The sequence below is a fragment of the Spea bombifrons genome, chromosome 10 (genome assembly GCF_027358695.1).
Source record: "Spea bombifrons isolate aSpeBom1 chromosome 10, aSpeBom1.2.pri, whole genome shotgun sequence".
NCBI classification, from domain to species: domain Eukaryota; kingdom Metazoa; phylum Chordata; class Amphibia; order Anura; family Pelobatidae; genus Spea; species Spea bombifrons.
The window spans coordinates 15785844-15810381 of record NC_071096.1 but is presented as its reverse complement, the minus strand read 5'-3'; the positions used below and the strand labels follow the sequence as shown (position 1 = coordinate 15810381).

The 24538-nt window shown below is 40.3% G+C and overlaps 1 protein-coding gene across 2 annotated transcripts; it reads left to right on the top strand.

Moving 5' to 3' along the window:
- Window positions 1-951: 951 nt before the first annotated feature.
- LOC128467734 (inositol-trisphosphate 3-kinase B-like) lies at window positions 952-24199 on the top strand. Of its 2 annotated transcripts, XM_053449432.1 has the most exons (8): window positions 952-1056; window positions 4943-5418; window positions 17324-17408; window positions 17818-18031; window positions 18222-18426; window positions 19983-20084; window positions 22114-22185; window positions 23476-24199. In XM_053449432.1, the coding sequence occupies exons 2-8, from the start codon at window positions 5095-5097 to the stop codon at window positions 23893-23895; spliced, it is 1422 nt and encodes a 473-aa protein (XP_053305407.1). In that variant the 5' UTR covers window positions 952-1056; window positions 4943-5094; the 3' UTR covers window positions 23896-24199. The 2 variants fall into 2 exon arrangements, with proteins under 2 accessions (XP_053305407.1, XP_053305408.1); XM_053449433.1 differs by lacking the exons at window positions 952-1056; window positions 4943-5418 and adding an exon at window positions 14214-14343.
- The last annotated feature ends 339 nt before the right edge of the window (window positions 24200-24538 follow it).

Genomic DNA, 24538 nt, shown 5'->3' with positions numbered 1-24538 from the left:
TGGGCTGATGTTTCCATGTTGGTATGGGGTGTCCTTTTTATGCCATACTTAGTGCTGTATTTTCTTCCTTACCAATTCAACCTTAGTTTCATCAATCCACAAAACATTTTCCCAGTAGTGTTGCAGAGTGTGTGGGGCAAACCTCAGGTGTGCAGCAATGTTTCCTGCCACGGGCTCCATGCCTGTTCATTGTTTTGCATACGGTATACTCATGAACAGAGATTTAATCGAGTTCCAAAAAAATCTTCAAGGCTTTTGCTGTTACTTTAGTGTTCATTTTTTTACCTCATTGATCATTCTATGTTGTGTCCTTGAAGTCAACTTGGCCGAGCGCCTGTATATATATATATGTAGTATATGTATATATATATATATATATATATATATATATATATATATATATATATATATATAAAGACAGGTCCCCAATAGGTCCTCAGTAGCCATTTCCAAAGAAAACTGGCACATTCTGACACACTCTGAGAAAACCCTTTTATTGCTATTTTATTCTTTTAGACATTAAAACTTTTGTCTGCACTGACCATTGATGACAAAGTTGCCAGATACTCTGGGTTTATTTATAAAAGACCATTCTGATCCAAAGTCGCCATAATAATATAGGAATCAATTAGTTTACTCGACTGGACCATTACACTGGTTGCTGTGGTATACTTATACAATTGCCCCCATTCTATTGTATCTGCATGTAACAGTTTAACATATTTTAGGTTATTAAAAATATTCTGATTTCAATGGTTGAAACGTAGTCAATATAGCAAACAATGAAATGGCCTTATCGATCCTTCCAGGGCAGCAGGCGAGATAAAGGGCGGGAATTAATTTCGCGACCACGGGTATTCAAGTCCTGACCAACAGGGGGCGCAGTAAGATCACTTTGCACAAGACGTCCACCCTTTCATTACTTTGCGGATCCTTCCCTCTCGCCGCTCCCCTTCTTATTCTGCCCGCCTCTATATGATCACATGGATTTAATGTTAGAAACAAATCCACCAAGGGAACAGAGAGGTTGAAAGCTTTTAAGACCGAGGAGCAGAAGTAAGTAGGGGATGCAGATGGGCTGTGGGGGACACCAACTAGGAAGTCATGAGTGAGCATCCCCTCCTTGTAGTGTCTCACACTAACTGCTCTGTCTGAAACTTTGGAATTAGGCTCATTCAGTGAGTGCAGCGATGCAAAACGTGTCAGCCGGTTGGCATGGAAGATGTTTAGCCTGGCACTAGTCTTACATGTCTCCATAGCCACATGGCATATCTTGCACAATGATTGCGTTTTAGGCGTGATAAAGGACACTTTGCACCTGTCAGCTCTAACGCAGAACGGGTCTTCTCTTTGGGTAACGAGCCTGGCACCTTTACTAGTGTGCAGTTTACAACGGTTCTAGAGTTATTTGTATTGTTTGTGGATTAGCGGCTAAGGAGACATCTGGAGCATCTGGTAGGGTCTGGTAGGGTCCAGGGTATACAGTTGTGCACGGCATTCATGGAGATAATATATCTTAACATATTATTTAACATTTTTTATATAATGCATCTTTAGTGTACCCAGTATTCAGAAGTGTGTCTTGGGATTGTAAGCCCAGCTGGAGGGCCACCTGATGTGTTGATGGGTATGTCATGTGTTTATTCCTCTTCCGTCCAACAGCGATTGACTCCAGAGTTCCAAGAAGCTGATTTATTAGGAAAGTGGTCTCTAATGGGATTGTAGATGTAGAAACTCAATTTATCTACATCTGCACATACATTGCTTGTGCCCTGGTTCTTCTAGGTTCTGTTCTTTAGCTTTTATGACACATAAATATAACTGTGGGATTTGTCCATCAGTTTTCCAAAATAATGGATTTGCTTACTCTTCAAATGTTCAGTATAGCTTTTTTTTTATCTGTGATTGCTCCAGGTCATGTACTGCACTTGCCCATTCATGAGGTTCTTTTTTAAGGATTAAGTGGAGTAGTCATTAACTGTAGAGTTGGTCTGTGCCCCAACTAGGTGTGCAAAGTTCTCACTTACCTCTTCACAGATGCAGAATCTGTTTTAAGTGTTCTAGGTTGCTGACAGGTCAGCTCTGCTAGCTTATTACATTGATCATCTAGGGCCACTGGTCTTGATAAAGCAGGATCTGCATATAACTAATTTAAGTGCTGTGACCCAATTCCAGGGACAGGGGCATAGTTACATTTTGGTTGCCCCTCATGCCCTAATTTAAAAAATGGACATTCCATGGCATCTCACAATAGAAGAACTTTATGCACACAACTAGTTTGCTTTATACAGGCCAAGAGTGCCTGTGGTCTTTCCATTAGTGCCCCTATATGCCTTTCATAAATAGACTTGCACTTCTCTGTAATGTTTCATGCTGTGCAATCTGTACCCCTTTGCTGAGTACAAAAGACTATAGTGTGCCAAACTATGTAGCAGTGACCTGTCTGTATATGGCATTTTCAGAATCCTTGTCCCCTCCAGACTTGGATGTGGCATTCTCTTCATAACCCTACTCCCTTCCATCTGTGTACCAGGGTGTGTAGTCTGCCTCCACTTCAGCACTACATGTGCCAGACATTTTATCTATGCCTCTGGCCTTGGATTTAGCTAGCTTGCTGTGATGTTTAAATACCCTCATGTCTGTGGGAACTGCTCCTCTCCCTTTTAAACCTGGCTGTGTGCCAATGAGCATTGGACAAGAGAACTGAGAAACCTACAAGGTGGGGGGAGAATGGAAAGGCAGTTAATCCTTTGCATGTCAATCCAATCCTCTGGCATACACACTAAATACACTATCACTAGCGCTAAGCGTCCAGCTGCATCAAACATTCTCAGAGTAACATTTTGTTTATGTTATTCAAAACTATGTTTTTTTTAGTAAAAAGATTCTTAGAAGCAGCACTTCCATTCTTTTTTTCTCTGCACAAAAATATTTTTTCATTAATTCTCCTGGATAATTCGCTATTATGCTCTGTTTTCCTCATTTGCTTTTTATTCTTCAAAATACCAACACACTCTTTAGCACTGTGTAAAAGACAAACAAAACATGCAAATGTTGACATTAGAAGCATAGAAGCAAATGCACTGGGATACCCAGCTCAAAAGATTCTCTTTTTTGAGACTGTCATGCATGCACACCCTCTTTCTGCTTTTTCCATATTTTTTTTCCACCATGTAACAGCTGTGCTTACTTATCTTGTACTTCCTTCTCAGTGATCCTTTCTTAAGCTCTCTAGGTTTCCTCTTTGGCTTCATACCTCCCCAGTTTGCTGTCTCCATTCATCTCTAAGGTCTCCTCCCTTACATTGGGTCATTCTTGGTTGTTTTCACCCTTCTCTTGCCATGGGGAATATGGTTATGATATTCTTTAAGTTGTTAAGGTTGATTGTATAAATGAATAATAATAATAATAATAATACCGTAATAATTAAAAAAATAGATCTAATGGTGTGTGTATATATACATGTTTCAGTCATCCACCTCCTTATCCATCTCCTTACTTATCACCCTATGACTAAGGCACAGATATAAAATAGTATATGTAATTTATGTATTTGCATGCAGATGTCAGTGCTTGTACCACATTACACTAAATTTGGAATCGTTAGTTGATAGCCTAAAAATTCCCATGGGGTATTTTACAATCTTTTACATAAATAATTATTTCTAGAAAGGGCTTGGACATTCAGAAATACTAAGGCTTATGCTTTAAATGCTGCATTTAGTTATAAAATAATTAACTTTAGCAGATTAGGTGGAACAGCACCTTTTTTACTTTAAAGGTTTTATGTGTTCATGTTAATTGAAAACGCAATAATAAAAATCATGCTTAAATTTATTTGATTAATATAAGCAAGCAGTAATATTTTTAAATGTCAGTCTTGTGTGATTATGTGCTGGAGTTGTGTGCTACATTTGGTTGTAGGCATCTCATGCAAGACAAAAGAGGTAGTGAGGTGGTAAAACATACCATATGTATAAAGATGATGATTGTGTATTTGGATGCAAAGAAACATACCGTATTGGCTCGAATATAGGCCGCACTTTTTTCCCCCACTTTAAGTCTTTAAAGTGGGGGTGCGGCCTATATTCGGGGTCTAGCCCCCGACGCCCGGGACATGCAGTCCAGGGTGCCGGGCAGGCAGCGGGGTTAGGATACAGATCCCCGCAGCGGTGCAGGGGACCTGCATCCTACTCCCCGATACGCTCAGACAGCCTCCCCTGCCAGCACTTCCCACGGGGGGGTGCCGGCACGGGAGGTTGTCTAAGCGCATCGTGCGGACTGTCCCCCCGGACTTACCGGAGCAGACTCCCGGGTGTCTTGCGGGGGACATATACGCAATACGCGTATACAACTTCCGGTTCTGGCACATCCAGTGCCGGCACCGGAAGTTGTATTGCGTAGATGTCTCCCGCCGGCCCCGCAAGACACCTGGGAGTCTGCTCCGGTAAGTCAGGGGGGCAGAGGAGGACAGTGGTAGCATATCTCGGGGAGGGAGGACAGTGGTAGCATATCTCGGGGAGGGAGGACAGTCGTAGCATATCCAGGGTAGGGAGGACAGTCGTAGCATATCTCAGGGAGGGGGGACAGTGGCAGCATATCTCCGGGGGGCAGAGTGGCAGCATGTTTTTTTGGTGCTTTTTTAAAGAAAAAAACTTTTTCTTTAAAAAAGCACCAAACTTTTAGGGTGCGGCCTATATACGGGGGCGGCCTATATCCGAGCCAATACGGTAATTAAAAGGTAACATGCAGCTTTAATTTGCATTACAGTGCATATAAGGGCTGAAGTATGCATTTACAACTTGACTCATGTAGATACATTGACAACTCTCCTTGTTAATATGTTCTGCTCAGAAAAATAGTACATATGTAAACTTGTCAGACCATGACATGACTTTACAAATGTCATTTCTTTTGTCTTCAAAATTAATTTTATTTACAGATGTCATTTGCACAGGAAGACTGGGGCTAAGAAAGATCTTGGAAGACAGGCTGATGGAACAGCAAAACAAGGACCTCTGGATGAACATTTAGGAACTAAGAGGGATTGCAGTTTTGAGATTCAGTAAGGGCTTTCCGTCAATAGCACCATAAATGGAGCCTTCAGAATTGTCTTCCATAGTGGAAGATTTCCCAAAGCTAGGGTCTGAGAAAGAAAAGGACATAGAGACCCAAGGATATTTCGCTACAAAACAATGTGAAATCAGTTCAGAAAGGAATGACAGTGGGTCTATAGGGAAAGATGACATAATGGAAGCCCTTGCAGGGGAAGACACCAAAAAGAAGACAGAAAGGGCATCAGATCGCTCAATCTCAAGCACATCCACCTGCTCTTCAGTTGCATACTCTTCTCCAGAAAGTGACCAGGTCTTTAGTGAAGAGGAAGAGATTCAAATGAAGCGGAAAACCCTTCGTAAGGTGAGGAGAAAGCATCAGTGGTGGGTGGTAATGGTGTGGTAATGTGAAGGGAAGAAATATCATTTATTGCTGTAATGCAAATAACAAGAGGGTTATACAGTTGTGAAACAGTTAAAAAATGCACAGTGTATGCGGGTAGAAATTGTTATCAGTGGGTGAAGATGCTAATCGCCTGCTGAGTTGAAAAGAGGTACAAAGCCAGCAAGGAATACAGCAGGTGGGAACTAGATAATACTGTCAGAGGGAAAATTATTGGTTTGCAGTCAGTATGTGGGTTGCATTGTAACAGATTATATGGATAGGAGAGGAGAAATACACAAAATCTATGGTGTATTTAACACTGCTGTGGGATGCAAACCCATGAGGAAGGAGAAACATTGGCCTTTTTTATACTCGAAAGTTCTTTTTTTTTACTTGACCTATTTCACTATGCATTATGAAAGGCTAAACTTGTTTATTATAATTAAATCTACCAATAGCTTGTGTTTTTGTCCATCAGTAGAATGTTTAGTTTAGATGTTAACCTCAATGAAATTGTGATCTGTGATCTAAAAGTTCTCTCCCTTCCCCATCCTTACAAAGGCTATTTGAACCAATCAAAGGCTATTTGAACCAATCAACAATAATCAGGAACTTAACAATAGTTTAGCAGTAACATAATGGAGTAGAATAATCTTTCAGACGCTGGGAAAACAAGGTTAAGATACATTTCTATATATGATACACATAAGGGAAGTTTTTGTTACATATGTTACTTCTTATTTAAAGTACAGAGTTCTAAGTCCAAACTTCAGAAAAAAATAACAGATCTACTTTAATTTACATTAAATGGGTTCCCCCTTAGCAGGAGCAGAGTATCAGGGGGTGCAGCCAGTGCAAAGCCCTCCCTTCACAGGCCCTACAGGTGCTTTCTCCGGTGGTGTCCCCCAACACCAGCACCACAATTCCCCCCCTCCAGGCCAGGCAAACTTCTAGGCTGGCAGGCTGCTGCCTTACTGAGTCTGAGATATGACATCATATCTTGGTGCTTATACTCAGCGAGGACCACCAGAAGAGAGCTATTATAGGCTGGTTTACTGCCCCTTCCTGAGCCAACTAAGGTAGGGGGGTCTAGAAGTATGTTTTTTTAGAGTGTGTGCGTATGGTAGTGCATATGTGTATAAAAATGTTAGTGTGTATTTGTGTGTTAGTGTGTATGCAAATGTATGAGTGTGTGTGTGTGGGAGTATGTTAGTGTGTGAGGCAGTATGTTAGTGAGTGTGGCAGTATGTTAGTATATGTGTATGTGTGGAAACATGTTTCTGTGTGTGTGTGTGTGTGTGTGTGTGTGTGTGTGTGTGTGTGTGTGTGTGTGTGTGTGTGTGTGTGTGTGTGTGTGTGTGTGTGTGCATGGAAATATATTGATGTGTGAAATAAGATAAGCAAGTGTAAAAAAAAACATCTGAATCACATATGTCTATAGATTAAAATTTCCTCCATATGAACTGGACTAAAATATGACTTTGTGAGTATGTATATGTTGGTGTATCAATTAATATAAGAAACTAAAACTATATGCGCTGTGGGGCACAATACAGGGATTGTGGGGACAATACAGGGGCTAAGGGGGGCATTATAGGGACTGCAATGGACATTACAGGAGGTGGGGGAAATATGACTGGGGCTGAGGTTTTGATACAGGCCTTAGGTAAAAGCATATGACAAGGGGTAGGCAATCTGAAATATGCCATTCTAGCTGAGGTCTATGGGTAAAGCATATTATAGGGGGCAGGAGATCTGAGAGCAGACTGGGGATATTATAGGGAACTGGACATATGATAGGGGCAAGGTATTTTACTGGAGGCCGGGATGCGGTAGGGGGGCAAGGGATCTGACAAGGTGGGAGTATGACACAAGCGAAATTTAATGGTGATGTGTAAAACATAGGCGAGATGTAACTGTGAGGTGTAAAACATAAGGGAGATGAAATGGTGGGGTGTAAAACATGGGGAACATGTAATCATGTTGGGGTTTAATAAAAAAAAGAGATTTGTAGTTTAATAAAAAAAAAAGGAGTGAAGAAGAGGGTTGTTAAAAAAAAATATATTGGGAGACATAGTTACATAGTTACATATACTTACATAGTTATATAGGCTGAAAAAAGACATGCGTCCATCAAGTTCAGCCTTTCCTATATCTGTTAATTTGTTGCTGTTGATCCAAAAGAAGGCAAAAAACCCCAGTTTGGCTCTTTACAATTTTTCACTAACCAGGGAAAAAATTTCCTTCTTGACCCCAAAATGGCAGTCAGATTTCTCCTTGGATCAATAAGCTGTTTCCCCATAATTAAAGATTATATCCCTGAATATTATGTTTTTACAAGTATTCATCCATTTGCTGTTTAAACGTCTGTACAGACTCCGATAAAACTACCTCTGCAGGCAGAGAATTCCACATCCTTATTGTCCTTACTGTAAAAAACCCTTTCCTCTGCCTTAGACTAAATCTCCTTTTTTCCAGTCTAAACGCATGACCACGTGTCCTATGCATAGTCCTGTTTATGAACAGATTTCCACACAATGGTTTGTATTGGCCCCGAATATATTTATATAATGCTATCGTATCCCCTCTGAGGCGACGTTTTTCTAAACTAAACAGATTTAAATTTGTTACCCTTTAAGTGCTCCATTTCTTTTATTAATATTGTAGCCCGCCTCTGCACCCTTTCTAGGGAGGAGAGTTAACAAATACACATGGGGAAAATAGTAATGTATGGGGAACAAATTTCAGGAGAATTGTATTGAGAATTTCAAAATTTAGGCCGTAATTTGAGTTGGGAATATCTCAAATTCATCTGTTATTCCTTTTGAGGGGGGCTACTAGCTATTAAGCACCAGGCCTCTTACCGCAATAATTCTGGCACTGTCCCAAGCTCTTCTTGAACCTTGCTAAAGGAATAGTGAAATCTGTGAGCCTAGCGTGTTCAGCTTTGCTGTAGGTTTGGTGGATTCCCTATTTGTTACCTTTGAGGAGTGGACTAGGCTTAAATGATTTTTCTGTTCTTGTTACCTTTTGGAAGGGGACAGTCTTTCTGTCGTTTGAGTCTTTTGTCAGAGTAATGCGTATACCTTTGTGCACCTAATTGAGGGCAGGGTGGTATCTGCCTCCTGTATTCTGTGTACACTGTGATTTAAGGGTGAAACTCTTTTAAGGTCTGCACTTTTAGAAAAGTAAAAACTATTTGCTATTTTTCATCTGTTAAACACACCCTCTTTCATGGCCATTACTATTTTTTATTGTTTTAATTTCTGTTTTTGGAATAACATTAATGTTATATATTTTCCGTTCCATCATGATTAAAAATGTACCCTCCTAATAAAGCAGCTTCCCATGGCTTGTATGTTGGGCCTGGAATATCTTGTGTGCAGAGAGCGTTACCTTTTATGGGGTTTTTAATTAAGTGGGATTATGCTATATTTATAAAGATAGCTTATGACCATGGAAAATTATTGTACAACTGTAGAAAGAGGCATACCCTCTGGTCACACTGAGAAAGACATGTGCCAGGTCTAAGTGGAAAAGGAAGACAAACGGGTTGTCACCTTGGGGAACAAGGGAAAGTTCCTGTCTATTTTGGCCACCCTTACAGAAGGGAGCTCTTTTGTCACCCTTGTGGATCATTTGTATTTATCCCATAAAGTGGGACAACTAAATTACTCAGCTGTAGAAAAGAGAGACTGATACTTTGTTCACATTATCAGGGAATATCAGCACATGAGTAGAAAGGTCTAACACTATGTTTCAGTTTGGAGTTTGATGATTGTACTCATGGTACACAGAAGGGCAGGGTGTGATATAGGTACACACTGGGGCAGCATGTCATACAGTTGTGCTCAAAAGTTTGCATACCCTGGCAGAAATTGTGAAATGTTGGCATTGATTTTGCGGTGTTGCTGTAATGCCTCGATGTTGATGTGGACACCTGTGGTAGGTGGGGTGCCTCTATCTTGGGTCCTGTTCTCTTTAACTTTTTATTTAATTGATTAATGATCTTGGAATTAATGATCTTGCAATAGATATTGGAAGTCACTTGTCTGTGTTTGCTGATGACACAAAATTAGGTAAGGTTATAAAGTCTGACCAGGATGTAGCTTCTCTTCAGAATGATTTGGATAAACTAGTGGGCTGGGCAAATAAGTGGCAGGTGAGATTAAATACAGATAAGTGTAAGGTACACTCTAAAGGGCATTGCATTGGGAAAAGTAGAAAAGGAGAAGGACTTGGGTATATACTTGTAGACCATAGACTTAGCAACAAAGTGCAGTGCCAGTCAGCAGTTGCAAAAGCCAGTAAGGTATTGGCATGCATAAAGAGGAGTATTAAATCACGAGATGAAAATATCATTTTACCTCTTTATAGAGCAACGGTGAGGCCTCACCTTGAATATGCAGTGCAATTTTGGGCACCAGTTTTTAAGAAGGATGTTAAAGAGCTGAAGGAAGCGGAGAGACGGGCTACAAAGTTAATTAGAGGAATGGAGAATTTTAGTTATGAAGAAAGACTAGAAAAAACTGAACTTGTTTTCACTTGAAAAGAGACATCTAAGATGGGGTCTGATCACATTGTATTAATACATGCAGGGTCAGTATACATAGCTCTCTAGTGATCTGTTCACCAAGAGGTCTCTACAAAAGACATGGGGTCATCAGTTGAGACTTGAGGAAAGGAGATTTCAGCATCAGCATGGGAAAGGGTTCTTCACTCTAAGAACAATTAGAATATGGAATTCTCTGCCTACTGATGTTGTATTATCTAACTCTGGATATTCTTAAGAAAGGTCTGGATGCTTTTCTGGTTAAGCATAACATAAAGGGCTACAACTGGTAAAAGGACAGTCGTATTAGCAAGTTGATCCAGGGAGTAATCTGGTTTACTATTCCACTATGGAATCAAGAAGGAATTATTTTTCTCTGTTGTGGCATAATTGGTAATTGCCCCAAGTAGGGTTTTTTTTTCTTCTTTTGGATCAACTTTAGAACTTTAGAAGTGGGTATGTGTGAAAGGTTGAACTTGATGGACTGAAGACTTTTTTCAACCCACTATACTATACTACAGGGCTCGACAAATGGCGCCTAGGAGTTTGTCAGCCTCTTACATCCACAAAAAAATGCGTCACCACGCGGGGGCGCTGCTACTGCTGTCTGCCCAGGAGTCTGGGCGGACAGCACAGCCACTCAGAGCCCGCCCCCGAGCCTGAGATCACTCCCACGGAGTGATCCTGTAGGCTGAAACCGCGATTGCAGGAAAACCTGCAATAGCGTTTTCAGCTGCCACAGGCAGCTTCAGGAAAGGGGGTTCAGTGTTGATTGGGTCCCCACACTGTGGGGACCTGACACAACATCCCCCTGCTGCCTGATCGCTCCATGAGAGCGACAGGGCAGCGTTAACCCCTTCAATGCCGCATTTTAGGGGTTAATTCCCGTTTTGTACGGGGCTCTGCTGCTGGTGGTCTGCCAGGAAGCCCAGGCAGGCCAGCAACAGCAAAAACGAGCCCCCCACAAGCCCTTTGATGACTCCTGTAGGCATGGAAGCCTACAGCAGTCATCAGAGAGACTCCCCCCTGCAATGGCTGGTCTATAGACCAGCATTTGCGTCCCAGCTGCCAGAGGCAGCTTCAGGGACAGGGGGAGAGGGTTCTTCGGTCTCCATACGAGTGTGGGGACCTGACACAACACCCCCCTGCTGCCTGATCGCTCCATGAGAGCGACAGTGCAACGTTAACCCCTTCAATTCCACAATTGTGTATAACACATTCGTGGCATTGCAGGGGTTAACATTTGTCCCCACAAGCTTGTGGGGACTAAATATCAGTCAATGCTGTGCTCCAATGGAACATCAGCATTGAAAGTGTTAAAAAAATATATATATATAAAAAAAACAACAAAAAACAGCACTGACCTGAAAGTCCAGGGTGCTTCCAGGTCAAATGCTGTGAGTTTAGTAAGTGGGCTGATGATGATCAGATCACTCCTAACCAACTGTTAGTTTAAAAAAAAATCCTGGCTCCTAACTTTTTTAGCTGGCGCCTAGATTCACAACAAATTTGTCAAGCCCTGCTATACTAAACTAAATCATAATGATATCACCCAAATGGTCCTGATCAAAAGTTTACATACTCTTGAATGTTTGGCCTCGTTACAGACACACAAGGTGACACAAACAGGATAAAATGGCAATTAAAGATTTGTCACACCTGTGGCTTTTTAAATTGCAATTGTGTCTGTGTATAAATAGTCAATAAGTTTGTTATCTCTCATGTGGATGCACTGAGCAGGCTAGATACTGAGCCAGGGGAAGCAGTAACAAAATAATGGAACTTTATAAAGATGGAAAAGGATATAAAAGGATATCCAAAGCCTTGAAAATGCCAAGCAGTACTGTTTAATCACTTATTATGAAGTGGAAAATTTGAAGATCTCTTGGTCTACCTGACCTTGGCTTGGTATCAAGAGACCCTTAATAAGGGTTTCTTAACCCCTTAATGACAAAGCCTGTACATGTACGGGCTCAAAATGCATTGTTTATTTGTTTTCAATGGGTTTAGGAACCGCCCATTGTCCTCCACTTGCCATAATGTTAACTGTGACTTTAACCTTTAGAAGCTACACTCAGGCAGGCACAGATATGACAATTCTCATCAAGTAATGCAGAAGGAAAACCTTATTAGACACGAGGGCTGCAATACAAGGTGTGGATCTCTAGTTAAATCTGCAGCAATTATTCAAATGTATATGCATGAATAATTTTTGCTAATTTGCAGTCTAGTACATGAAATAATTCTGAAATTATTTTGAAAATATTCTTATATACACATACACCAGCATGGGCACCTAGAGTTGCTTGGTGCCCATGCTGGTTATACTGATGACACTTTCTACCGATGACTTATTTATTACCAGCAATGTGCAAGTGTGTCTGATATCATATGCAAGTTACAAAAACGGCAACTTGTGATTATTTGCTATATAACATAGCCGATATAGTTCCACTGACATGTTCCAAAAGAGCCATTTAGAACCAAAACTGGAGGGGGAGAGGAAGAGAGTTTTAACTACACAATCACTCATTTAATGTGCTTACCTATAAGAAGCAGTTGGGAATACACTACCTACTTAGACTGTAAGGCAAGTGCTCTTTGGGTCAGGAGCTTCCTTTCATAATGTGTTCATACGTGTTATAATGCATGTATGGTCACTGTGGTTACTGTTCAGCTGCTCTTATTGTACCTCCCCTTATTATACTGTAAACTATAAAGCACTAAACACATCTGTTTGCGGTAAATAAATAACAAAATACACGCGCACACATGAATGTGGTCACCTCGGGCTCTGTGGAAGCTTTTAAGAATAAACTGGCTTACATGTTGGCAAGAAAGAGTACTGAGAAATATACATTGTAATAGAAAAGGCATCAATTTGACTGCATAGGAAGTCAAAAAGAAATTTTCTCCCCTCTGCCTTGATCGATGAAATTACGGGTTATCTTGGATAAGTTGAACTTGAAGTCTTTTTTTAACCTTAGTAAGTAACTATTATTTTGTTATAAACTTGCCCTACCACCCTGGGTAAACGTAACTGTGTCACACTCGTGTCGTTGCCCTCACACTCACAGAAGTTCAGATCTCATGGAGGGATCACATGTGATCAGTTTGTGGGGGAAGGGAGCAAAACATTGTTTTTTAGACATATGTTAGAAGATAGATAAAAAAGAACAGCCTTGGAATTAAGAGTTGATGTAAGTGCTGCATGATGGTGCATTGAATATTCATCATATATATGTAGTTGGTTATTTGTTATAGACCTTACAGAATAGCTATTTAGGCTTCAATAAAAGTGCACAACTGGCACAAATAGTTACGCATACACCCCCACATTTACACATAATTACACAGGCTCACTAACATAAATACACACATTCATGCTCATACATGTACAGTCACTTGATTATACCACAATACATGACCCCATACTGGTACAAAATTGTTAAAGATACAAAGATATACTGTAGTAATCCTTACATATAGTATTTTGAAATTCAAGACACTTTAATAAATGTATTGGTCAACTCAGCTACTTTAGTGACAATAATAGAAAATCGTACAAAAAAATTCATTTTTGTGATTCATACTAAATGTTGGGCTATACATCTTAAAGTGGTATCAAGAGAAAGTCCAACTGTATCGTCAAAACACGAAAAAATCACTAGGTTTTGGGGTATGAAGTACCCTCAGTAAATAAGGGGTTAGTGACCATATTGGTGCTGCACCCCTCTAGTGTAAATCCACTGACCCAAGATGGCTTTTTTCATCTCATCGTCTTTTGTAACTTTTTTCTTCCCCATTTCCATTCCCTATCTTACTTTCTGCTGAGTGACAAACGTCGTTTGACTTTTATTTCTGAGGTTTTATCTCTGAGTGCCCTCCAAGTCTCTTGCCCTCTTCTAGCCTCCCTGTCTCTCCTTTCCTCTTATTGTACAGAAGGATTTCCCTGCCTGTGGTGACGTCTTTAGTTTGTGGTTTGTGGAGACACAGTTCTAAGAATTTGGCCATGACTGGGTGATCACAGCAGGGAGGGGGACTGGGTGATCACAGCAGGGAGGGGGACTGGGTGATCACAGCAGGGAGGGGGGACTGGGGGGAGGGCACAGAAGGAGGGTGGATGAGAGAGAAAATGGAAAGGTGAGGAGTGAAATAATCAAGTACAGGAGGGACAAGTAGACATTTTCACAATGAAACAAAGGTGTAGAAGATGCCGGAGTAAAGGGAAGGGTATTTGAGAATGCTGTGTGGAGTAGGGTAGTATCAGATTAGACAGCATTTCATCATTTTTAAAGTTGAGAGTTTCATGAAGAAGACACAAACAAAGGACATGTGGTAAATGTGTAATGGTATGGCTATATTTGAAGTGGTAGGTTCATCATATTGATCCAGAACGTATATACTAGATGAATTCCTATGATCTTTAGGTAATATGTAAAATATATATAGCCACAACCCGAGAGCCGAGGCTCTTAAAAGTGATACTTCTGACACCAAAATATGTATTGAATTATACAAAATTGTTTTGCTGCTCCAACATATGTCAGATTGGATATTTAATATGGCTGCGTCATAACTGCTACAAAACTTTGCCAGATAGAAAACCAAAATATTAATGAAACAGAGATTCAGTTGTTATATATGTTATATTGTTGTTAGACCTTGGCTGAGCATGAGTGGCTAGTTACATACAATGCTGATCACCCATATAATGCAATGTAAAAAGGGAACTCTATACACCAGTATAACATTGCAAAGTAATTCTTGTTTTAAAGAAATTGACTTCAAAATTTAAGCCCCAGTTGTCTTCTGCCCACAAAGAGGGCCAGTGTTTAAGTGCTTAAGGGCCACACACACCATACTGTGGTGGGTTTATGAATTAGAATGCATCAAAATAATGTAGTCTTTCTTCTTCAAGGATTGCTTTTGTTAGAGTGTCTTGTCAACCTGTTTTACCTTTGTGGTCTCACAACAAAGCTGTGCTGTGCGGTTTCCCCTTTTCTTTACAGATTGTGCAAAGAGATAAAGCACCTTCTACCTGACCCAGTAGAGAATCTCTTCTCTGTGCATTTCCTGCCCCTTCAAGTTTTTTTTTCATGTGCATTTTTGTGCATCTGCAGAGAGCATATAATTTTTGTATATATTTCTAGCTGTTTAAAACATTTTGCCTCTTGATCCACATATGCAAAGCATGAGTGTGCAAGGCAGCTAAGAGTTAAATTGCAAGCTGCAGAAGAAAGGGAACTCCCTGTGTATCCGGGGAAGCCCCCCCTCCCCCATGTCCTGTATCACACAGAATAGGCCTTATATAACAGACACAGTGTGTTGCCTGCCAGGGAGACGCTGATCTCTTACATAACTTGTAAGACAGCAAACATAACTAGCAATGAGCGACTTTTTAAAGATCTGCGTGTTTAGTGTATTTAAAAAAAAAAAATAAAGTCTAACCTCAAAAAGGCAGACAGTTCTAATTGTGCCAAGCACAGGTCAGTAAGCTACCCTTATAGCTCCTTCTGTAGAGAGATCAACAGCCTCCATTGGGGTACAAGCTGTCACTTTCATGCCCCATGGATTTTGTGTGGACCAAAGCACCCATGTTTCAAAGCAGGCACGTTGCTGACTAAAATTACAGGCGTTATTCTTTCCACCAGTGCCCTACAGTCCTAAGTCTTCATCTCTAAGTGATCTGAATAATGGGGGGTGGTACACAGGTCAGGGGTATATATTGGGGCTGTATTTTATTGTGCTTCCTATCCCTGTGTACTTTATATGTGTGTGTGTCTGCGGCCAAGAGGGGAAGTCAAGGCTGAACAAACAGACCCCTAGGAGACAGGCAGTTTGGAAACTATTTTAATAATGTAAACACAGCAAGAGGAGGGAGATCCCTGCCCGAGGATAGGAGGGGGGAAGAGAAACCTGCTTTTGAAAGAGAGGAGAAATGCCTGTGTGAGGAGGAGATAGATTAATATGTGATAGAGACTCTATTATTTAGAGGGATTCCTGCTGAGGAAAAGAAATAAGAGCTAGTACAGGGTGGACCAGATAGCTCTGATAGAGTGGGGAGTGAAGGTGTAGAGAGGGTGGAGGAGACATTCCTCCCGTGGAAGAATGTGGTGGGAGAAGTGACTGTGGATTGAGAAGGTATGAGAAAGAGGGTGAATAGGCATATCTGATATACTAAAAATACCACACTCCTGCATTTTCTTATGTTTATACACACCTATGGAAAGGGACAATACAGCTCGAATGGATCTGAAAGAATGTAAGAGCAAATGTTGTTTTTTCAATTCTATGGCAGGAGACAATGGCCTACACTGCTTCATAGGAATCTGGTCATGCTTGCCATCAGACAGTATGGTGAATGACCCTGGTCACTTCCGAGCAGAGTCCTCATTGACACATTGTTCATGTTCTACATCTTTCCATCTGTTTCTCCGGGCCAGAGTGTTGTGTTTTTCAGTCTCTCTTCACGTGAATCAGCCCATGTTATTCACCCATATTCTCAAAACCTTCTATCTACTTACTCACACTGCATCATGTGTCTGTGCATAGCGGTATGTTTATCATTTTCTAAAATGAAAACGTTTAACCATATTACATAATTAAGTCATGTTAATGAAAATAACATGCATGTGGACTATGTTTGCTCGTGTAGATGCTGAACCCTAGTTTTGGAGCATTTTCATTGCCTTATCCGTATAATTTACATTTAATATAGATTAAGCACTGAGTTTCATTATATGCTTTGCCATGAAGCTGTTATACGCTATAAACATGAGATGTTATGAGCTTATAGAGAGTGGGGTCACTAAGATGTTCAAAGCTCCCAGAAGTATGGACTGTCCCTGAGAAAACAGATGCTTGGGAGGTAATGATTGTGCGTATGAATTTTAGAAATGCACAGCTGTTATGCCACCTAATACTGGTTTAGTACTTTTAGTGACCCTACCCTAACCCTTCATGCTTATTCCATTACAATCCACTTGCTTGTTTCTTTCTCTCACCTATAACACTTTCTTTGGTTAGCATATATGTTTCTCACCTTCCCCCTCAATTTACATTATCTAATTTAATTAACTACAGTAGCCTGGGGATGGAATATTTTCCCCACACATGGCTCTCATGTCTGGCACAGACCTTCTTCGTACTGGAAACATCCTATTGGTACACTGTGATCAGACTATAGTTATTATAGTCTGTTTCATAAGTTGTTTTTTTGGCCCAATGCTGGGAAAATGAATTATTAGCAGTATTCAGAAATATCAGAGAAGTTTCTATATAAATGAATAAATGAGAAATAGTCTGCATTAAAATACATATGTTTTGTAGACCAAATCTTGGAAGACGTTCTTTACAATGGTGCATTGGTCCCTTCGTCGGCAGAATTCCTGGGTACAGCTGGCTGGACACGAAGGTATGACTGCGCCTCCTGTTGATAGACCATAGAGAGGGAAGCTATGAACATGGAATTCAAAGAGTATAATTAGTATTTTTGGTTACGACCAAGCCTCCCAGCCACATATCCTATGCAAGATTATGTTGCATTCCTATCCAATTTGAATTTCTAGGGTAAGGTATTTTTATAAAAATCATTATGCTGTAGTGATCCGCTTTGAGATGACATTAATAGTGGCTCACATATTTAGGAAATAAAGTGAACATTGCTTCAGTACTCAATAGAATGGTAGGGAAGACTTGATTAGAATACTTGTGCCTGTGAAGGTATGGCTCACCTTAAACTTGGTATAATTAATTATATATTGTAGTGGGAATTTTGGCATCCTGTATTCCATGATTATTTACCAATATGGATTCTCTCACAGGTAACTTTAAGACAAGTGAGCGAGGCCATATCCTTAAGAAGTTCAGTCCCATAGAGAATGCCTGTCTGGTGGCACTTATGGAGGATGCCCTCAGACCATATGTACCCACCTATCATGGCTTGGTGGAGAGAGATGGCCAGACATATATAAAGATGGAGGACCTCCTCATGGGCCTGGAATGTCCTAGCATTATGGATTGCAAAATGGGTATCAGGTGAGATTCATCCCTGTATCTCCTCATAGATTGATGCTCCATGGATCAGTGATAATTCTCCTCTGTCAAGACCGTACACACCATAGATTACCAATCACTGCCTTTTTCAGAAGGGACAGTCTGAGCCAGGATATCACAGTTCCTGTTTATTACTATATAACTTGTAAATCTCAAAACCCTTATGCTTCAGGACATATCTAGAAGAGGAACTTGCAAAAGCCCAGCTGAAGCCTACCCCACGTAAAGACATGTATAACAAGATGGTCATTGTGGATCCCTTAGCCCCCACTTCTGAAGAGAATGACCAGAAAGCCATCACCAAACCTCGTTACATGCAGTGGAGGGAGACCGTAAGCTCGACAGCTCTGTTGGGCTTTCGCATTGAAGGAGCCACAGTGAGTCACAATACCTGGGAGGCTGAAAGTATGATGAATGCAGCAACTTAGAATTCTTCTTACTAAAGTCAGTTCTTTTAACTTATGTATTTAAAGCAGTACTATTTGACCTTGTGTTTTACAAAATAATACAATTCTTGGCCTGAAAGTAGGACAATATTACACAATGATAATTATTCAGTCTAACCCTGATGGCAGGTGTAGAAGGGGACAGCTATTGCCCCAAAGAACTCAGCTCTCTGATATAAAGGATGAGTTGACCAGGTAGTTTGCAGGAGAGTTGTAGTTTCTACTCATTGACTTTTCAACAGTGAGCCTTTTGCTGAAAGAAGAGCTTGGCTTGCACTGCGTAATGTGTAAAGTCAGCGAGCTTTCTTCCGACTGCATATCCATTGAATTACACATTGTATAGGGCATGCTCTGCCCTTATTATCAGAAAAACTTGCCATTATTGGTCCTTCATAATGAATAGCCAATAACAAAAGTTATGATGGATAACCCTTCCACTTAAAATTAAGGGGGTAGTAGAAGCATTATTAATCACTCGTCTACAGACACCAGACAAGCCAGAAGGCTTGTTTTTTCCTCAGAAATCTCATGGTGCTGCCACAGCCACAAGGGATTCTGGGTAGGCACATGCAAATAAGGTCAACAATGATCACCGTTTGCCTCTATATCCACTTTATACATGGAACCCTTGAAAGTAATTGCACGCTGTACAGGACAGCGTTTAGAGAAAACTCGGGTAAGATGTGCAGTAGCCAGATCACCACTCATGGACAGCTGTTTCGTCCTTAATGGGACTCGCCAGCATGAGGTGGTAATACTGGCTTAATACTTGAGGTTTGGGGAAGCACAAGAAATACCAATAGCAACAGTTTTGGTGGGTAAAGGTGATGGAACACCCTTCCACTTAAAATTAAGGGGGTAGTAGAAGCATTATTAAACACTCATCTGCATGTATAACGTGGATATAGAAGCAAAGGGCGATCATTGTTGACCTTATTTGCATTCGCCTACCCAGAATCCCTTGTAGTTGTGACAGCACCACGAGATTTCTGGTTTCTGGCTTGTCTGGTGTCTGTAGATGAGTGTTTAATAATACTTCTACTACCCTCATAATGAATAGTGAACTGAGGCAACTGAAACCACAATTTTTCTTTCAACAAATAAATCACACAGACTCTATAATTTAAAACCACTATCGCCAAAAATGACAGTTGGAAAACAAAGGCTATGAGCAAATTTGGATAAATACATTTTAATGCTGTTGATGTTATATCAGCTTCTTACAAGGTACATAGTGGCAGTGTGGCACTTGGTCTTTGTCCCTTAGAAAGTCCTATCAAGGAAGTGATGGTCCCATTCAATGACTATATTTTCCATCGCTGCATAGTAGAGTAAATATTTTTGAAACTAAGCATAAAAAATGTTATTGTGCGTTTACACCCTTTGTAATTCTCATCTCTGGGAACTGCAAACCTTTATGAAATCATATTTGGTGTCCTGAATATGTGGCAACAAAATACATACAGACAATGCCATGTCTCTGACAGATTGAAGGGGGTCCCGTGAAGAAAGACTTCAAGCAAATGAAAAGCAGAGAGAAGATCATGGAGACATTTATCACTTTTACCAAGGGTCGGACTGATATTATGGTGAGGGAGTTGTATTACCGCACAGATAAAAACTATTAAGTTCCAAATTCATGCACAGCCTGCAGCCCCATTATATATATGGTAAAAATCTAATTGTAATATAATAATTTTTAATGGTTTTACCATGTATAACAATCTTTACGTCCCATCGCAGCTTAAGAGATTTAAGGGAACACAGAACAAATACATTATTTTGCTAGTTATTCCATACTGGCATAGTATCAATCTTGTTAGGTGGAAAAAATTAAATTCATTTTTGCTGAAATACTTATCTGTATAGAATATATTTAATGAGAAATTATTACAGCTCAAACATATCACATCATGGAATAGTTACGATAAATACATACATAGTGTGTCATATGTAATGATTAAAAGTGCTTTTGTAAATAGCATTTTTATGGGACCTAAAGGCTTCCATGTTAATGCAAATCTTTCTATCCACTGCAGAACACAAAAAAATAGATAATAGCATGAGTATTTGGATGTATATTGATATACACACCCATGTACACATTTGTAATTTATTCACTTTAAATAATTGTATACATTTTAGAATTAGATTTCATTGATTTTTTATTACCGTATTTGCTCGAATATAAGCAAATGCTCTGAAAAATACTCCTCGTCTTATACTGTATTCAATTAGAGGTCTGACTATAAGACTAAGATCCAGATCCCCCGCAGCGCTGCAGGGGACCTAGATCTTCCTCTCTGTCAACCTCTGCTGCTGCCAGCACTTCCCCTGGGGCTTCCGTGACCCAGCGCCGGTGTGAAGTGCTCCACCATAGAAGCCCCAGTGGAAGTACTGGGCAGAAGCGGAGGTGGCGCATAGACAGATGTTCACCAGCTGCCAGAGAGGAGGATCCCTCGCAGCGCTGCAGGGGACCTGGATCCTCCTCTCTAGCAGCCAGCGAATGTCTGCGCACATGTTTTCTCAATCGTAGTTTTTATTAAAAATGAAAATATGTGAATTAATATTTACTTGTAAAACTTTCTTTTTTCCTAAATTAATATTCAAATTTGGGGGGGGTCATCTTATAATTGAGCAAATACGGATAAAAAAATATTACACATTTCTCTGCATTGCTTGCTTCTATGCAGCGCTGCAAAATATCATGGTGCTATAGAAAACAATAAATACCGTATTTGCTCAATCATGAGACCCCCCCAAATTTTAATATTAATTTAGGAAAAAAAAGAAAAAGCCTGAATATAAGACTACCCTAAAGGAAAAAAGTTTTACTAGTAAATATTAATTCACATGTAAACTATTTTTCATATTTAATAATAAACCATGATTAAGAAAAATGATTTTTTGTTTTTATTTCCTTTTATTTGCCAACCTGCCCCCCAGTTATGGTCATCTGCCCCTTATACTCCATTATATGCCATTCTGCCTCTCCGATATATATCACTCTGCCACAGAAATGCCTTTTACCCCCCCTATATGCCACTCTGCCCCCCAGTTATGCCTTATACCCCTATATGCCACTCTGCCTACAGAAATGCCTTTTAACCACCTATATGTCACTCTGCCTATAGTAATGCCCTTTAACCCCCTATATGCCCACCCCGACTTACCAATGCTTCCCCAGACTTGTCTCCCAGACTCCCCGGGTATTTATTGGGGGCAGCCGATGGATGTCTGCATGCTGCGCATAGACAACCTCTGCTGCCTGTTAGTTCCGCCAGGGCTTCTATGACAGAGCACCGGAAGGTCATGTCACGCCGGTGCTCCGTCAGAGAAGCCCCCAGACGAAGCGCCGGCAACAGCAGAGGCTGCCAGAGAGGAGGATCCCCTGCAGCGCTGCGGGGGATCTGGATCTTAGTCTTTTAGTCAGACCTCTATTTGAGGTCTGATTAGAAGACAACCCCAAATAAAAGACGAGGGGTATTTGCTCAAAAAAAAACCCACCTTGTCTTATAATCAAGGAAATACGGTAATAAAAGTGGAAAGCTGATGGCTGCTGTAAGTTGCTGTCACATTGAGATGAATGAAGTCAGAATAACAGTTTGTTCATTGCAGGCTGCCTACTTGAACAGACTGGAGGGCATGCAAGCTGTTCTTAAGGAATCTGTATTCTTCAGCACACATGAGGTCAGTAAGAAGGGACAAAAGCTGCTGTTTAGAGATGTCAACAGGCCAGTATAAGACCTTTGTGTTTTGTGCCAGTGAGAAATCAAGTTGTAGTTAAAAAAAATAGAGGCAAAATATGTGATAAATATTATAATTATTACAATTAAGATGTTTTACTGTGTCTCAGCCTCTGCCTCAGCTCTTGGTAGTTCATGCCATGTACCTGCAGCATGAGCACATAATCTTTAATAAAGAAAGAGAAAGAAAACCGCGTAATTCCAATTCCGAGTTCATGTTCTGCTGCTTCCCCTTTTTGTTAAGAAAAAAAATTTGTTGAAGCCATTTCCGTTGGTCTCAAACAAAATCTTCGGATTAAGACTAAATAAAATGCGGATTGAAAAATATCAAATGGATTTGCTGCTTGCCTAAAAACATTCATACCCGATGAATATCTGCAATCTTTTTCTCGCCCCAAAAGGAATCTCTATAGGTATAAAGATTTCAACAATGTAACCAAAAAGAAATGCATGGTCCATCAAGTTGGCCTGTGTGCAGCACTTTAGTCTTTTGGATATCCCCAATGCAGTGTAATGATTTTACTAGTTTGCCCTACTCAATATGTTGAGCCACTACTCACAACAGACTCCTGAAGGTTATTCAATACCATTTTGCTAGACATAAAAATAAAAACAAGTGTAAGCTTTTTGCCATGGTTAAGGCAAACAAGTTAAACCCATAAAACAACCCACCCAAAAAACAATCTTGGGATACAAATGTATCATATACCACGTGGCACTGTAATATAAGATACACTTTCACTTCCTGCCTTTTTTCCTGGGTAGCTATATCCCTAACATGCAACATACTTCCCCTGCTAAAGAACTGCGTATTTTAACATGTATATTGCTTTTCTTTTTTTTTAATGGTATAGAATACGGGAATAAGAAAGATTATATGGATTATACGATACCAAAATATCCAGAGAATGAGGCAGGATGAAATTCTTTCACAAATATTTCAAAAACCTTAGTGTGATTACAAGAATGACTGCTTTCATGACATTTACATGTTAGTATTTCAGCTATTTAGTCAGACAATCTCACCCTGCTTTGGGGAGATCCTCTAAACCTGCACATAACTGACAAATATTGCAGCCTCTTGGTATGTCGAGAAAGTTTACTGGAATAAAATGAAAGTGTAAATGTTTTGGTCATTTTCTGCTATAAAGTGTGTATAATAGGGGGGTTATATGTAAACAAAGACTTTTGTTAGAAAGGTGGTTATGTGAAATCTGTTGCTTTCCTGCCTCAGGTGATTGGCAGCTCCCTCCTTTTTGTTCATGACCGTCGAGGCTTCTCAAACGTCTGGATGATCGATTTTGGCAAAACATCTCCAGCACCTGCTCACCTTACCCTGAGACATGATGTGGCTTGGGAGGCTGGGAACCATGAGGATGGCTACCTGCTTGGGCTCACAAATCTCATTCAGACCATTCGGGACACAATGCAGAAATTGGAGGAAAGCAGGGAAATTGTGCCCAAAGAGCCAGAAGAAAAAGCAATAGAGGAAATAAGGAAAAGCCTTTCATGTAAGAGTGCATCAACAGAAAGGGAAATAAATGATACCATTGCAAAGACAGCAGAAAAAGACCTTTTAACAACACAAGAGCAGGGCAACACATCGGCAGGGGTCCGTGATACACCTGTGTGGGGGGGCGACAGAAACCTGTGACAAAAAGAACCTATGCTGAGGTCCGTCATATAGGAAAGGTGTAAAGACTTACAGAGATGGTGCTAATCAATTAGCAGCATGGACACAGTTGACTTGGCTACCAATCATCTGATTCAGGGAAAAGGGTTACTCAAAATATAAAGAATTGTGAAGCTCAGTGTAAAACACAAAAACAAAACATAATTCACAAATGAACCTCAGGCACATCTATATTGGCTGGATATCGGAAGCCTTGGTTGGTTCACTACAAACAAAACAACATAAAGCACCCATCATGGGGGGTTGCAGTAAATTGTTAGAAGACCTTTGTTGCTTCAAAAGAATCAATTTTAAGTTCGGTTAAAGCATGAACTCAAAGTATCACATGATCACAATGTGTAAAACTCTGGCAACAAGGGCTATACAGCTTGTGCGGCATGTTGTATGCACTGATCTGAGTCTTACTTGAGTTGTCTGTGTTTTTACTGAGCTAATAACAAAATTATTCTTTAAGAGTAACATGAAAATAACAGCAAAAGGGAGTGCCCAAGACCAACCATAGTCTTAATCTTCAACAGGGAGAGTACTGTGAGCATGAAATGGCATTAACCAGTTCAGCAAAATGTAAATATGGTAAACAAACCACAAGCCTGTGTTTACGATC

What these genes read in the sequence shown, in the direction of transcription:
- LOC128467734 (XM_053449432.1), top strand. Translation starts at nt 5,095, where the DNA reads ATGGAGCCTTCAGAATTGTCTTCCATAGTGGAAGATTTCCCAAAGCTA. An exon ending in ACAGCTGGCTGGACACGAAG is followed by an intron (nt 17,409 to 17,817) that starts GTATGACTGCGC and finishes ATTCTCTCACAG; the next exon opens with GTAACTTTAAGACAAGTGAG. An exon ending in TTCGCATTGAAGGAGCCACA is followed by an intron (nt 18,427 to 19,982) that starts GTGAGTCACAAT and finishes TGTCTCTGACAG; the next exon opens with ATTGAAGGGGGTCCCGTGAA.